This window comes from Centropristis striata, chromosome 10 (genome assembly GCF_030273125.1).
Source record: "Centropristis striata isolate RG_2023a ecotype Rhode Island chromosome 10, C.striata_1.0, whole genome shotgun sequence".
NCBI classification, from domain to species: Eukaryota; Metazoa; Chordata; class Actinopteri; order Perciformes; family Serranidae; genus Centropristis; species Centropristis striata.
In genome coordinates this window covers 15490254-15505161 of record NC_081526.1, presented here as the reverse complement: position 1 = coordinate 15505161, position 14908 = coordinate 15490254, and the positions used below count along the sequence as shown (strand labels likewise).

General features: G+C 39.1%; 2 protein-coding genes across 6 annotated transcripts in view; both read right to left on the bottom strand.

The window, feature by feature from the left end:
- Positions 1-294: 294 nt before the first annotated feature.
- Positions 295-7955, bottom strand: fbxl3a (F-box and leucine-rich repeat protein 3a). Its single transcript, XM_059342637.1, has 5 exons — positions 7671-7955; positions 5750-6131; positions 5509-5631; positions 4421-4592; positions 295-3949 (listed from the first exon to the last, which is right to left on the bottom strand). Exons 2-5 carry the CDS (start codon positions 6128-6130, stop codon positions 3309-3311), a joined length of 1317 nt encoding a protein of 438 aa, XP_059198620.1. The 5' UTR covers position 6131; positions 7671-7955; the 3' UTR covers positions 295-3308.
- A 1869-nt stretch (positions 7956-9824) lies between these two features.
- mycbp2 (MYC binding protein 2) overlaps positions 9825-14908 on the bottom strand; it is a 67059-nt gene continuing 61975 nt past the window's right edge. For all 5 annotated transcript variants that reach the window (XM_059343572.1, XM_059343574.1, XM_059343575.1 and 2 more), the window contains 11 exons: positions 13976-14095; positions 13776-13877; positions 13554-13682; positions 13296-13428; positions 13098-13201; positions 12424-12612; positions 12226-12333; positions 11760-11969; positions 11571-11678; positions 10842-11007; positions 9825-10757 (listed from right to left, as the gene is read on the bottom strand). In XM_059343572.1, coding sequence (XP_059199555.1) covers positions 10642-10757; positions 10842-11007; positions 11571-11678; positions 11760-11969; positions 12226-12333; positions 12424-12612; positions 13098-13201; positions 13296-13428; positions 13554-13682; positions 13776-13877; positions 13976-14095 — 1485 coding nt within the window. In that variant the 3' untranslated portion in view covers positions 9825-10641. The remainder of the gene's footprint in view (positions 10758-10841; positions 11008-11570; positions 11679-11759; positions 11970-12225; positions 12334-12423; positions 12613-13097; positions 13202-13295; positions 13429-13553; positions 13683-13775; positions 13878-13975; positions 14096-14908) is intronic.

The following is a 14908-nucleotide window of genomic DNA, read 5'->3' as shown; positions in this document are numbered from 1 at the left end:
ATTTCCAATTTCTGTTGTTTTTTTACACTTGTATTTCACATTTAAGGGCTAAAAATATCTTCCAAATAATGTTGGTCAACATGCGTTTCACATTAATATCGTTTAATTACTCACCTCAAACCACATCAGGTCCAGCCTTAATTAACGATACACGTTTAATTTTTTTCTTTTTCATTTTACGGTTTAATGTGTTTTTTTAAATTGCCACTTACATTCCATGGAACTTATTTGTGCATTTTGTTTTACACTGATGCCTGCAGTGTGGAAAATAATAAAAATGAAAGATGCAATGAGTACATTCACGATTTTTTATTATCAGTATGAGATCACATGTCCAAAACAATAATTTGAATTTCAAGACAGGTGACCAGTTAAGCAAAGTAGACAAAGCATTTGCCATACAGAAGCAAAACTAAAAATGCGGTGTTGTCAACACCAGTTTACTTCAAATAAAACTTACCAGAGGGCACTCTGAACAACCGAGGTTAAGGTAACCATTTCTGATGTATTTGATCTGGATTTAAATGAAACATTTCCATCATCCAACTGAAGTTTCCAATAAAAGTCAAGAAAGACAACAGGAAAATGTTTAAAACCAGTACAGTATTGAGACACAACCTTCACTTTAGAAATGCAACCGTAATGCACTGCACAAATTATTTTTTTTAAAACAATCAGCGCAGGTATATTACTGTCAGTGATAGTAGGGCTGCAGGGGTTCTTGTTTACATACTGAACCATCACCCAGAACACATGGTACATAACAAAAACAAAAACATTTCAAAAACTGGGTTATCTGCAGATCTAAAGGACATGCAGTGTTGTCCAAAAGGTAAACCATTTTGTCAAATTGTATCTCTTCTAATGAAATCTCTTAACACTTTCAATGACTTGATTAAAACTTGATTTTACCTTATTATTTGGTCAACCTTTTACAAGGTCCTGAAGATATTTTTTAATCCAAAGCCTGAGTGGGTCTTCTTAAATGAACTTTCACATTGTCCCTTCATAAAATCTTTATCATGATTATAAGTAGGATTCAGATCTTGTGACTGAAAAGGAAGTCAGGCAGCACTATTCTTTAAATTTATTTTAAGCGGGTGTAAAGCAACCATTATCCCACTGTTAAAAACAAAAGCATTCATCTGCAGGAAGAGTGCATGGTTTGATTCACTTTCTGCTTTTGTTTTGGAATATATTCCTTAAAGTCTCTCCTGTGTGTCTATGGATTATTTAAAGCTTGTGACAGAGGATTTCAAACTTTTGGACCACCAACATGCAACAAAATCATAGAAGTGAAAGTGTCAAAACCAAAACAAATCCTGACCCTGCTGCTGGTCTGCTTGCTGGTTATTAATGATTGCTTCTTTTGTATGGCTGAAAAACACAAATTAATTACAAAAGCAGTATCCATATCAATAAATTACACAGCTCACCTTCTCTTGTGACTACAGTATGAAAAAGATCCATCTAGTAAAGGATAACTCGCACTCTGGTTTTATAAAAGACACGAGCCATTGGTTAAGGAAACTTCAAACCCTGACAGAGGGCGAAATAAAGAAATAGGTACATTTCTATTCATAATAATCAAAACACACAGCGTTTTATATACAGATGCATTTAACTTCCTTCTTAAAGGAAAAAAAAGTTTGTTTCACTCATCTGACTTGTCTAATCTCTTTTCGACTGAACTGAATGGATGTTTTGGACAGGAGCGCTAGTGATATCTGCAAAGACAGCTTCTGTAATGACAAGATGAATAAACTGCTTCGTCTCCTGTATGTATATACGATACGGCGACACGATACAGAGCAAACGTGAGCTGACAGGAGGGCAGATATTCACGACAAAGAGCTAAGGTTTAGAGCTTGAACAGGCAAATAGCAGAAGATAAAAATGAAACCTATTTAGGGAAACATATTTATTAAATGCACCTGAGTGACACAAAGTTTTAATTTTGCATTCTCAGCGTGCATTGTAAGCTAAGAGCTGCAGGGGACAAGTCTACTGAATTAAAACAAAGCAATCGCCCCAATTTCTACCTCCACTTCTGTGCACTATCTATATTTACATAGAATTTTTTTTTCGGAATTATAGCTAAATTACTTCAATAAACTGTCCTCGATATCTGACTCAATAGAACCACAGAATTGTGTAGATAATTATCATTCGATTCTGGGTTCAACTGATAAAAAAAATGGAGCAATTTAAAGATTGTTTCCTTGCTTTCATGTGGTGAAAGGACTTGTTATATCCTGAATATTATTTGGTTTCATGTAAGGTGCTTAGGAAATCTATGACTGTACAGAACCTTCTTTAAAAACATAACTGTGAAATTAATTAACTTGTCAGGCCAATTGATGCAAAAAAAAAAAAAATCCATGACATCAATCAACACTGTACACCTTCACATCACAAAGATAGAGACCTATATACACATTTAACTTTTCTCCCCTGGCCAACATCTCTGACAATCATGTTTTCTGTTTTGATGCACGACTGAGCTCGGGCGAGGAGGAAGAGCAAAACGGCGTCAACACTGCTAATGCTCTTTATGATTAAATTAGTTTAAAATGAAGGTGTAGGACCCAGCCACTCTTCTGCAAAATTAATCCTCCCACTCGACGACACAGGACAAAAACGCCTTCTGTATGTACAAATAACATCGCAGCTATTTGGATAACTCCAATGCCATGTTTTGTTAGAGTGCAGAGCTGCTATCTCAGACTAAATTAAAGTAGGCCAAGTGGTAGTGTAACAACATGCAATTGTGCATCTAATTGTCCCAAATTACTCCACGATGTAAAAAACATTAAAGCACACATTCACATATGCATACATACACAGACACAGAGACAGACACACACACACACACACACACACACACACACACTGATCTCTCATAATATAGATTATTATACCCTGACTACATGTCCATATAACTCAATTAGCAGTTATAAAAACATTGTTTTTAGTCATATATTTCCACCTACTCTGGTCTGTGCTGATTGTTTTATATGTGCAGAAGCCGGCCTGACGAGGTCCGTCTCCAGATTAGGCAAAGCAGGATTCCACAGTCTATTTTTAAGCTAACAGGCAGAGATTTGCATGACATGATAAGTTTGTAGCAGTCACAATACATCCCTGCCCTGCATTCCACACAGGGAGCTCTGCACGTTTGTGCTCTCCATGTTGGCACCAAACATTCCACTACAACTGAGCATTTAAAGGCTTTTCTATGCAAACATGGAGGCTGAGAATGTCCGACACCACAAACTAAAATTACTGCGTGCCTCTTTGGCTTCACTTTACCAGGTCGGCATCATGTCTGGAAACCAGACCCGGCCCAGGTGCTTAGAAACCTCCCAGTGGATCTCATCCAGGCTGTATTTGTGATCTGGAATCAGCACTTCCTCCATGATGGAGAGCTGGGAAAGCCTCCTGCCACACATCTTGACGAACTCCACAAACGCGCTGCAGGAAACCTCGCACTCTCCCAGACCAATGGCTGACAGCTGGGTGCAGTGCTTGGCGATGCGGATCAGCTCCTCATCCAGAGGACGCAGGCCGTTTGCGCACACCACCAGCTCCACCAGACGAGGGCAGTGGAGGCCGACGCGCCCTAAGACCTCCTTACTGACCGAGCGACCGAAGTACAGGTGCGTGACTGGGATCTCCTCGTTAAAGAATGGGCCGAACTCGTCCTCATAGAGGAAGAAGTACATGACCAGGTTGAACTTGGGCGAGTGCCGCATCATGGCATCCCAGCTGCTCTTCTTGATGGTGTGGAAGTGCTGGCCGGGGTTCTCGCTCACCACATCAATCCGCAAGTGTTCCAGGTGGACATGTTTCTCAGAGGAGAGGGACAGCAGGAGTTCATCACTCAATAGGTGGTAGTTTAGTGCAAGCTCTCTTAGGCCGTGACACTGGTCTGCCACACACAGGATCCCTGCACATATGGACAGAAAGGATAAAGAATCGTTCAAGAAATGGCAGGAAAATATTGCTCCAAAGCAAAACAAAGCTCTGCTTGATTTGCCAGACAAGTTGCAGCTAAATCAGTAGTTATTAAACCTGACAAAACAGTTCCAGGAAAATGTATGCAAGAGGGAGAAACAAAATATAGTTCATTCATGAAATATAATGCAATGTCTGCAAGTCCACCACATGAAATGACAACATTGAATGGGGGCAAAAAATTACAGGCTCCACATAAGCCACTGGATGGAAAACACTTACAGCCTCGTGACTCAAAAAAGGAAATCTAAAACATAAGGCTGAAAATCCAATACAGACATGGCTTGAATATATTTGCTTTGAATATTATCCAACAACCACAATAAAAAAGAAAAGAAAACAGACTAAAACATGCCAAGGCTGCTTCCTCTTAGCACTGAAACAGCTACAGGCGTGTCTGTACCTGCTGGGGAGACGTGAGGGCAGCTGCTCATCTTCAGCAGTTTCAAGGTGTCACTGTTGTTTGCCACCAGCACTTTCAGAGACGGATCATCAACCGGCGTGTCATCAATCTTCAGCGAAGACAACGATTTGGAGTTGACAAACACCACAGTCAGAGCTGAGATGAAATGAGACTGTGGGAGGACGAAGAATTATAATCAATTAAAATATCAAGCAGTAGGCTTCAGAAGCAGATCTTAGCTTCTGGTGGCCGAATTTGAATCAGTTATGTTTGGATTGATGGTGGCCCATGGGTACTGTGCATATTAAATTGATTTTTGGTCAGCCACACAGAAGCAAACATAGATTAGTACCATGGATTCAATTAAAACCAAGTGGCTCAGATTCACTAACAATGTTAAGTATAGGTATTAATAATATATTAGCACTGATACATTTTGATTAAAGCATCTAGAACTTTTTCAAGTTAATTTATTTAGAGGTTCAGTATACAGTAAGGACATTTTAAGCTCCTGCCCAGAGTATATACAAAACACCCATGGAAATTGGGTTCCTCACCACCCCTACAATACAGATCTATGGGAAACACTGGCAAGAAGTTGTATCTGTTGTGTGGGTGCACCTGCTATAGCACTCTCTGCCTCCTCAGGTTTAGACAAAAACTACAAACTGAACTATTACTCTAGATCTTTAGTGCACTTCGTCATTCCTCAAGTAGGATAACTACAAAATGCATGATCCACTCTTAACTGTATACGTGTGTGAGAAAGTAACAAGCTACAATAACGAGACAAAATAAAAACAGCAAGACAAACATCCCGTGTCCTTCTGCTGTCCTGGAAGTAATTGCATCGTTATCTTTGGCCATGCATGAGAACAGACTCTGCTTTTCATTCCCATCCTCAGATAAGAAGAGAATACAAAAACTATCCTGTCGGTTAACTATTAATACACTGAGCCACAGCTTGAGAGATAGCCCCAAGGAAAGGAATTAGCAATGAATATTAAAAGGAAATTGTTAACTACAATAACCCTTTGATTTCCCTTATAAAGATGATGAGCAACATCTCGTGTTTATGTTAATTATACCTTTGGAACCTCCATGAAACTGGGCCTGGCTGTAGAAATGAGCCCCAAGGTCTTCAGAGAGCAATTCACCAACTGGGAAAGGATGTCACATGCTGCTTCTGCAGACTCTGTACTACTGTCCACCTGGCAAGTAAAAACAAAGATTGAGTTAGAAAAATAAAGACCTTTTAAAACGACTCTGTGCTAGCAAATTGTAAACACTTCAGGCCAGAATCAGGACACACTTTCTTTCCGCCCTTACCTTGAAGCTGACATACTGCAGATGGTTGGAGTGCCTTTTTATGATCTGCTTTATGAGGTCTGGGTGTGTGGCTTTCAGGTACGAGCTGGCCGGCTGGTTAAGTTCAAACTCAAAGCATCTCCACAGCTCAGGCATGTGGAAAGCTTGGTTCCACCTGCGACACACCTGAGAAGCATAAGCCCGATCCAGCAGCGGAAGGTACTGGAAGATGTGTAGTAGGAGCTCCTGAGGCAGTCGTGCCCAGGCAATCTCTGGTGTCTCACTTGCTACAGTTGCCTCCGAGTCCTCGCCCTGTTGCTTCCGCACCTTCTTGTGGGCCTCTGGTGGGCTCTCACTGGAGGAGCTGTTGCTGTCCTCCTCTCCTCCTTTAATCCGCTTCATCCTGAAAATTGGAGGAAACAAGCTTGTTATAGTTCAACTGATGTAGATAATGCTGAATTAGGGATGGATGAAATGTAAAAAAAAAAATCAAATGTTGCAATATTTTTAACACAATTTATCGTTACAATATTGCAACGACATTATGTAGTTGACTAATGGTGCTTTCACAAAATAATTACAATGATTTCTGATAAATAAAGATCAATAAAGTGGATTAAATTACTAAGTGGGTAAAGACAAATAAAAGAACAGTTCTGGTAGGTTCAGACAATTACAACACTTTACTGTAATGCAGCATTTAAAACAGGAAAAAGGCAAAACAAATGCCTTATTATGATATCCAAAGTCTAAGATGACATCTAGTCTCATATCATGATTTCGACATAATATTGTTTTATTGGCAGGGGATTTTATTGATCCCAACCTTGATAGATTTAACACTTCACCAGTTGAAACTTCTTGAACGTCAATGAGTTTTACATATTTAATGTCACAAAATGACCATTGAGACCACTTTAGATTCAGCAAAAACAGTCATTTTGTTGAGGTTTGTTTTCTTGCGTTTATGTATACATTTCTCTTGTTGTTTATGAGTATATTCATTTTAAAAGAAAAAGGGTATGGTCAATATAAGAAAGATGTAACCTGCTTGAATATGTTCAATTCTTTCAATTAAAATATAAATGTAAGATCAAGTTCCTTATTCAGGAAGCAACGTGTCTGTACTGTTTGTGAGACGTTGTTCAAGGTTCATACACTTTTCAGTGGTCAAATTCAAGCTCTTTTCAAAGACTTTCAAGGTCCATTTTCAAACTTTTCCCAGTACCTTACAACGGTTGTAAGTTTTATGTTTTAGATGAGTACTTGCATGCTAAAACGGGTAAGTTCACTCAACCATACCGACAACGATGGTATTACACTCTTAACAACCAAAAGTACAGTTTGCTAATCTCAATATTTAATTTAGTATTTTTTTCATTGAATTTTTCATTGTGATTATCTATAGTCAGATTGCACGAGAAATACAGTAGGAATTCCAAGCATTTTCAAGCACTTTATCCAAAATCCAACCACTTTTCAAACCTTAAAAATACAACATTAAAAGGTCAGCATTTTCAAGATTTCAAGCATCCGTATGAACCCTGATTGTTAGGCGACATTAACCGGAGTCCATGCTTAAACAGATAGCAGTCAACATATCGATATTATACGCAAAATAAAACATCTAAAATCGTATCATTAGTTAACTATGCTAATAGTCCACAGGTATAAATGCTCAAGTTGAAGTGAATTAAGAAAAAAAGGCTTAAATTACTCACCAAGTTAACTAGCTAATGCTGCGACAGCGTCAATGAAAGTAGCCGTTAACTTGTTAGCTAACGTTAGTTTTAACGTAAAGTAGCAGTGCTTGCTATTTAGAAAACACGTGCCTCAAAATTACATAGTGTCCATAAATTCGTCAAGACTTTATTTACATGATGATTTCATACTAAGTTATTTAGCTACAACACAGTTTAGCCAGCTTGGCCATCCATCCTACCTTGTTGTTTACACTCAGCTAGCTTACTAGCTTGTTAGCAGGGAAATCCGACAAACTGACACTTGACACTTCTTCAGCCCGGGCTGGAAAAAATCATCCGCAGCAACCAAATAACACGCATCGGAGCACGATAACCAAACCGTTTGACGACAGAGAAGAAGTACAATTTATGAAGTATGTTTTTCAATGAAGAAACGGACACCTCCGCTAGGTTGACCTAATTCCTTCGCGGGAGTTTACTCGGCCCATAGATATCTATGGCTCGGCCCCCTGAATCTGAAATGGCGAGGAGTTGTTGTTGTGACAGCAGCGGTGCACCATGGGAAATACAATGCGAAATGGCTGTTGGTGAAGATCGTCTCTGTTGTAATGATGACTGACTCTGTAGTCACAAAAATACACACAGACAGACAGACACACACACTAGTTTTGTTGTTTTTGCTGAAATGAAAGAGACTTACTGCTAGATTAACACACATTTTGGCAGTTTTAAGACAAAATATGTTTCCTTTAACCACTGTTGATATTTCAGAATATCTTTATCTCTTTAATAATTTAGTCAGATCCAATTGATTTGAAAAAATGGATTTGTGCATTGATTTAAATTGCAGCAAAAACTTTCAGATGTGCCCAAAGACAATATTTAGTGTGATAAGTAAAAAAATACCACAACATTTGTTCTGATTATTGTAATGTCTTGAAATGTATTATGAACCATAGATAAATAAGGTATGAACATACTTTGGGCATATATCCAACAGTGGGTCTACAACTTTGAAAGTTTTAGATCACATTCAAAAATACTTTATGTATAGTAAAGTCAGGATTTTTTTTTTAAATATTGGGAAACATTAACTTTGTGTCTAATAATTTCTTTCTTCTTTTTACATTGCATGTCTGTGCATATATTTGATAGTAATGTGCTATTAGTTCATAGATTCTTAATTGCTCCCCCTGTAGTTTCTGAGAGACAGACATTTTCATACTATATTTAGATTTTGGGCAGATGGGAGTACTTTTTTTCCCCATAAACTAACCAAAATAAATGCACGCTCTTCGTAAATGGAAAATTAAAAACCTGCTTAGCTTACACAGCCATTAATGGTCATGCATGCAGGTTTTTGCAATTTTGCTTTATGCTTACAATCCCAAAACATGAATAGATAAAATTACATTTCTTGGGTTTTGTTCACCTTTAAAATAATTTACTTCCTACTTATTTAAACAGCACGAGTGAAATAATTATTAAAAAATAAAACATTTTTAAAGAGTTACTTAGCCAGTTACCATGCCATCTTGTAATTCTCCTCCATTCATATAACCCATGTCATCTTTGCAACTGATATGAATTTTAGGAACACACAAACAACAAAAAATAAATAAAAATGTAATACCCTAAATAATTACACATCAGCCTGTATCGAGTGTAGAACCTACACAATAAATACAGGCAAACCGTTGGGTTAACTTTACCATTCATTGAGACCTGAGAGAATTAGTTTGGCGCCATGAAATAAATGTCGAGTAACACATCTTTATATTTTCCTAGTCTGTTAAATTGCACAAGTTTTTACTTTTGATGAAGGTTTTTACAGAGATGATGTATACATGACTCGTATAAGTCTATGAGTAGTTTTTCCTTGTTATGTTTTCAGTATAAAACAATCAAAGGCCCATAGTGACAGTAGGGAATTTAATGTAAATGTCACCACTCATTAATGACACAGTGTATACTTTGCGAAACAGAGAACCTGGTTTATTACCATTCAACTCCATCCACCACAGATATTACAGAGCAGATTCACAAGTATTAAGCTTTTTATATAACAGCAGCTTTTTTTCCACACCCTGTTCCTCTGACCCCTACTCCCCCTGCCTCCTACTAGGGAAAAGCATTACAGGTGCACAATTTTATTTGGTGTGAAGACTGGCCCCTCGAATCATTCAGCTGTAATCAGTCTCACTGTGAGGTCTTTTGTTTTGTTTTTGTATTAATGTAGGATTTTGGTACTTTTTTTGTTTTTTGACAGAGCTGCAAACAGGATTTACATCCACCATCATTCACTGCAGGCGCCAGGCTCCTCCTTTTTCCATTTCCAGACAACAGAAGAGATCCGACATTTAGAAGAGGGGTAATCACGACTGTCTACTGTATAAAAATGTACAGTGGCTTTATTGACATACATTCCATAGGTTAAACAGCTGCAAAATAGGAGGCACACCCAGTATTGCACTTCATTAAAAGTTCTGGCTCAAAACATAACCCAGAATATCAAACAAAACTGAAGTGAAGAGTAGCAACTTCGGAATACAGCTATTTTGAATAGTATCATTATATACAAGATTAGATAAATCGTACACTATTTTCCTCCCTCCCAAACATAATATTCTTAACAGTCTTATCCACCTTCTTTTTTGTCCGTCAACCCATGATGCACTTGACAGTGGAGAATACTGTACAAGATTACGAAAAAAGTTTACATACAACAATATTTTAAATTTATAGTTAGGAAGCTGGAAATACGGCCTGTTCCTTTTTTTTAAATTTTTAAACCCACGCTGATCCACAGTTGCCTTTTAGCAAGTTTTCATATTCAATGTTTAATCTTGTATTGTTACACTTCAGTGATCAGGAGGTGTGCAACGTCTATAGAAGCCGAGGGAGTACAACGGCCGCATGCAAACACGTCACAAGATATTTTGTTTTTTTCTTCTTTTTTAAAATTCTATTGTTCTCTTTTTTTTCATTCAGGTTACTCTGAATCCAAAGGAGCCACGGCTCTGGTTTGTAGCAGAGCCCGGGATACGGATGTTGGTAGGAGAGCAGACCTGAGGACTCTTGGCGTACGGCAGACACCTGGTCCGGTGTCCAGGAGACTTGACAATGCAAGAGCCAAGTTTCACGGCTGAGCTTCAGCAGCAGCCAGAAATCACAGTAGACAAACTGGTTTTCAGTAAAGTCTTATGTTGTTTAGAATGTGTGAGCATTTCTGCACACCCCACAGCCCAGGGCGAATTCCTCCCCCGTTGGTGGGTGAACCACATGCAAAGGACACTCGGTACCCTCCAACTGCTTGCCTTTGGGACCTGTGATATGAAACACAAGGATAACATCTCAGTCTAAATAATAACTTTTTTCAGAAGGATCTTGTGGGTAGAATGATTAAGCACCTGCAGGACAATGGGGCAGCTCCTCCTTGGGGACACTGGTCATCCTCTGGAAGTCATCATGGCAGGCGTTGCAGAAGTGCGTGGTGCCGAAGCAGAAGAAAACAGCCACCGAACAGCAGTACCGGCATTTATACTCCAGGAAGTCTGTGCCATGCTTGGAGCACATCTGGTGACAAGTAAACAAGAATCATGAGACACATGTTGTCTAATATGCTCCAATAAGAAAGCCTTTTTACAGAACATATAATGCAGAAAACGATGCTGAGATGGGTGATTTAAAAATGGTGTCATCATATGGTAGTTCTATCACCTGATGATGGCTTATTATTATTGATGCATTATGTAGACAGCATTTTAATCTTCTTTTTAACTACTTGATATACTGTTATGAGGTTTTAATTAAAAAGAAATGTCTAATCACTTTTAATTGATCTTGTTTTTCATGTTAAAATCTTGACCTGAAAAGTAACCAAAGCTTTCAGCTAAATGTAGTGGAGTAAAAAGTGTAATATTTGCCTCTAAAATTAAGTGAAGTAGACGTATAGTTACATAAAATGAAAATCATTTACATAACTAAAGTACAAGTACCTCTAAATTGTACTCAAGTACAGTTCTTGAGTAAATGTACTTTGTTACATTCCACCAGTGCTGAAAAGCGAATGCACTTTCATTTAAATGTAAAATCTTCCACATTATGCCTTTATATGGGCCATAGTAATATTCACCCACCTGAGCCCTGGAGACATCTGAGCACGCTCCACAGATCAGCTCACTGGGGTCGTAGTCATCTCCCTGTCCGGCCTCCGCATCGCAGCGAGCCTCTCCTCCAAAATAGGCCTGGAAATAACGGCAGTCATTCATTTTCAACACCCTAAATATAAACATCTAAATTAAAGGTGAATTCAGGTTATATAGTACCTTCTTGCACTTGTAGCAGACATAGTATGCATATCTGTTCATGGCAAAGCCTGCAGGGTCGTTGTGGAAACGTGCTCCTGGTGTAGTTATTGCCTCACTCTTATGTAGACCCTCATACTCCAGCCTCATCAGAGCCTTTCTCCTCACGTCCTCATAGAGCTCCTTAATGGGGTCGAGCAGGTCCTTGATCACCGAGTGATTGATTTTGTTCTGGAGGTTAACAAAGAAACAAACACACCAGCCCACGTTCAATAAAAACAGCTCTGTTGAGTTAACTGTATGTGTCAACAGTATTTCACAACAATGACAGTGAACAAAGCCACCATACAGTCACTCAGCAGACAGCTTGCTCTACAAAGCGCTCAAGCAAACTGAGCTATATGAACTTTAAGATGTGGAAAGAGTTTGCAACCTTTGTTTAGTTGTGTTAATCTCTTCAGTCAAAGAGGCTCAGGTGACGCCTTACCTTGCAGATTGGACACAACATGAAACCAAACGTGATTCGGGGCCCAAGCCAGCGATTTTCAAGAACACGACGGGTGCACTGAAGGTGGAACACGTGCGTGCAGTCCAGCTGAGGACAGAACAAAGAGTTAAACATTGAATGGGAAAAGAAAACTGAACCAAAATTCTTCTAACAGCCGTACACAATGTTTAAAGCTACCTGTACTGCAGGAGCAGCAGAGAGAGCCTCTGTGAAGCAGATCATACACATGTCGTCTGCATCCTGTTTCAGACAGCCGGTGTTCTTGTCACAGCCATGCAGACACGGAAGGCAGGACTCCTCGTTCTTGACTCCTCCACAGGGGTGTCCACAAGGATGAGTTTTACTGCACGCCAGTTTAGCATACTCCTGAGGGAGACAACATCAAACATCACAACTGGTGAGGCTTTAGAATTACAGTAATAAATAGCGATGCACCAATTAATCATATGAACATCAGCATCATTCGATATTTGCCTTGTTCACCGTCATCGACCTATCTGACTTGATTTAATGACACATATATAAATAGCAGGTGGTAGGGTAGCTCTTGTTTTTTATGATAAAAATTGTTCAATAAATCCGAATAAATATTCTATGTTGTACTTTGTAACCACTTCTTTCAGACCTCTTTAAAACATGCTTAAGGAAACACTCATTTTCAGGTTTAAAAAATGCTTTTAATTTGAAAGGGTATATTGTTATATTATAGTTCGTCATCATATTAGGCCATAGTTTTCATTAACATAAATATATAAAATAAATAAATAAACCCCAGTTTGTGTTTCCAGAAATTACCAGATATCCAGATAATAAGTGGTTAATTTGTCTTATTAACAGTTGATGTTCAGTACCTGGCAGTCTGGATCTGAGCAGACGCTGCCCACTGCAGACAGCTCAGTTCCGTTCCTCGTACCACAGAACCTGCAGGCGTCTGAGCTGCTGGAGGCTGGTTTGCCTGCAAAAATAATTACTTTCCTGTGAATATCATTGTGCAATATATATATTTATACCCAAGAGAAGCTCAGAGGTATGCTCTGTGGCTATGTTACCTGTGTGCTCTCTGAACTCCACCATGGCCTTCATAGTCTTAGAGTCAGCCAGAGCCATTAGCCAGAAGAGCTTGGTCCTCCCACAGCCTTCATGGAGATCCACCTTTATGGCCTCTTCTTCCTCCTTGAACACCTGAAAGCACCCATAAGGATAAGATTAAACACAAGCTCAGTCTACTACTTAACTTATTCATATTATAAAGCTAATCAGCAGTTAAAACTATTAAAAGAATCATCATGCTAGCGACCAGCACTAACCTGTCTCTGGTGAGAGCGCGTGCGTCGGTGCAGGTGGAGGAAGCGGTCGCAGTCGGTGCAGAGGTTGCCGCACATGTTACACAGGATGATGGCTGCTGTCTCGCCGTCATCGTGATTGTCACACATGGGCTGTGAATAAAATGAGGAGATATAATTGGTATTCTTTTGATTATCTGTCCATTATTTTAACACAGTGCAGCTCTTGGTCTTTTATATCCTCACCATCTGCTTCTGCTGTCCGTCTTTGCCCATCCAACGACCAGAGGACAGCCTGTCGACGTGGTCCTGGTCCAGCACACACAGAGAAGCTAAGGCCAGCCACAGCTATGAGACAGAACAGGATATGATATATAGTTAATTAATACCCACTATTTGTGAATGTAGATGCATGCTTTAACAAATGATAATATTTGAGTCCGTACCCTTGTGGTGGCGATACAGCGTACAGGAGACCGATGCTCCTCCTCCATTTTGGTCAGAGCTATGATGGTCTCAGCTATTGCATTTTTGGTGACTCTGGACCAACCATCTGAAAGGTGGCCCTAAAAAAAGCAAGTGCAATACAATACATGAAAACATTATAATATGGCAAATATGGCAAATGTGGTTCCATATTAAATTTGGCTCATAGAGAGTTACAGGGATAGTTAAAGTGTGGTGATATGAGATTCTTATACATAGTCAGTGTATTACCTACAGTAGATGGCAGTTAGTTTGGAGAAGCAGGTAGGGCACAGATATTTTCACGAATTTACCTTCCACTTGACTGCCCTCTTTAAGTTAACATGGTAGGAACTTAATCATGATCTATGATCTCTTCACAGCCACCGGATTCCTTTGACAAAAACAGTAATTTTACATTGCAGAACACAGGATTTGCTGTCTACCGCTGCCTCTAACGGTTCGTTTGTTTGTTTGTGTTTTTGTGTGAATTTGAACAAACACCAAAGTCACACTAACACAAACAAACTAATAAACAAAGGCAGAGTAACTCCAGTAACTCCCTTGTTCTGTAAGGTAAAATTACTGCTTTTGTCAATGGAGGCTGGGGGTTTTGATCAGGGCATAGATGGCAGCTTCAGATCTCCTTGCATAAACTTTGATATTGCTCTCTGACAGCAAGGAAAAGCTGTAAAATTGTTATAAATATAGCGTACGCTTAAACGGATATTGATCTATTTTTTAGGTGTGCCATTTTAGGGGGCTAAAATCCAGTTTGCCACTACGCCCAGCCACATCAGTACATTTCTTAGCTTCCATGTCAGGACTCCTTCCTGCTTCCCCAAAATAAGATCATCCAATTTGCCATTCTATGCAGGCATTATACTGACTATGGATAAGTATCACAAACAAAC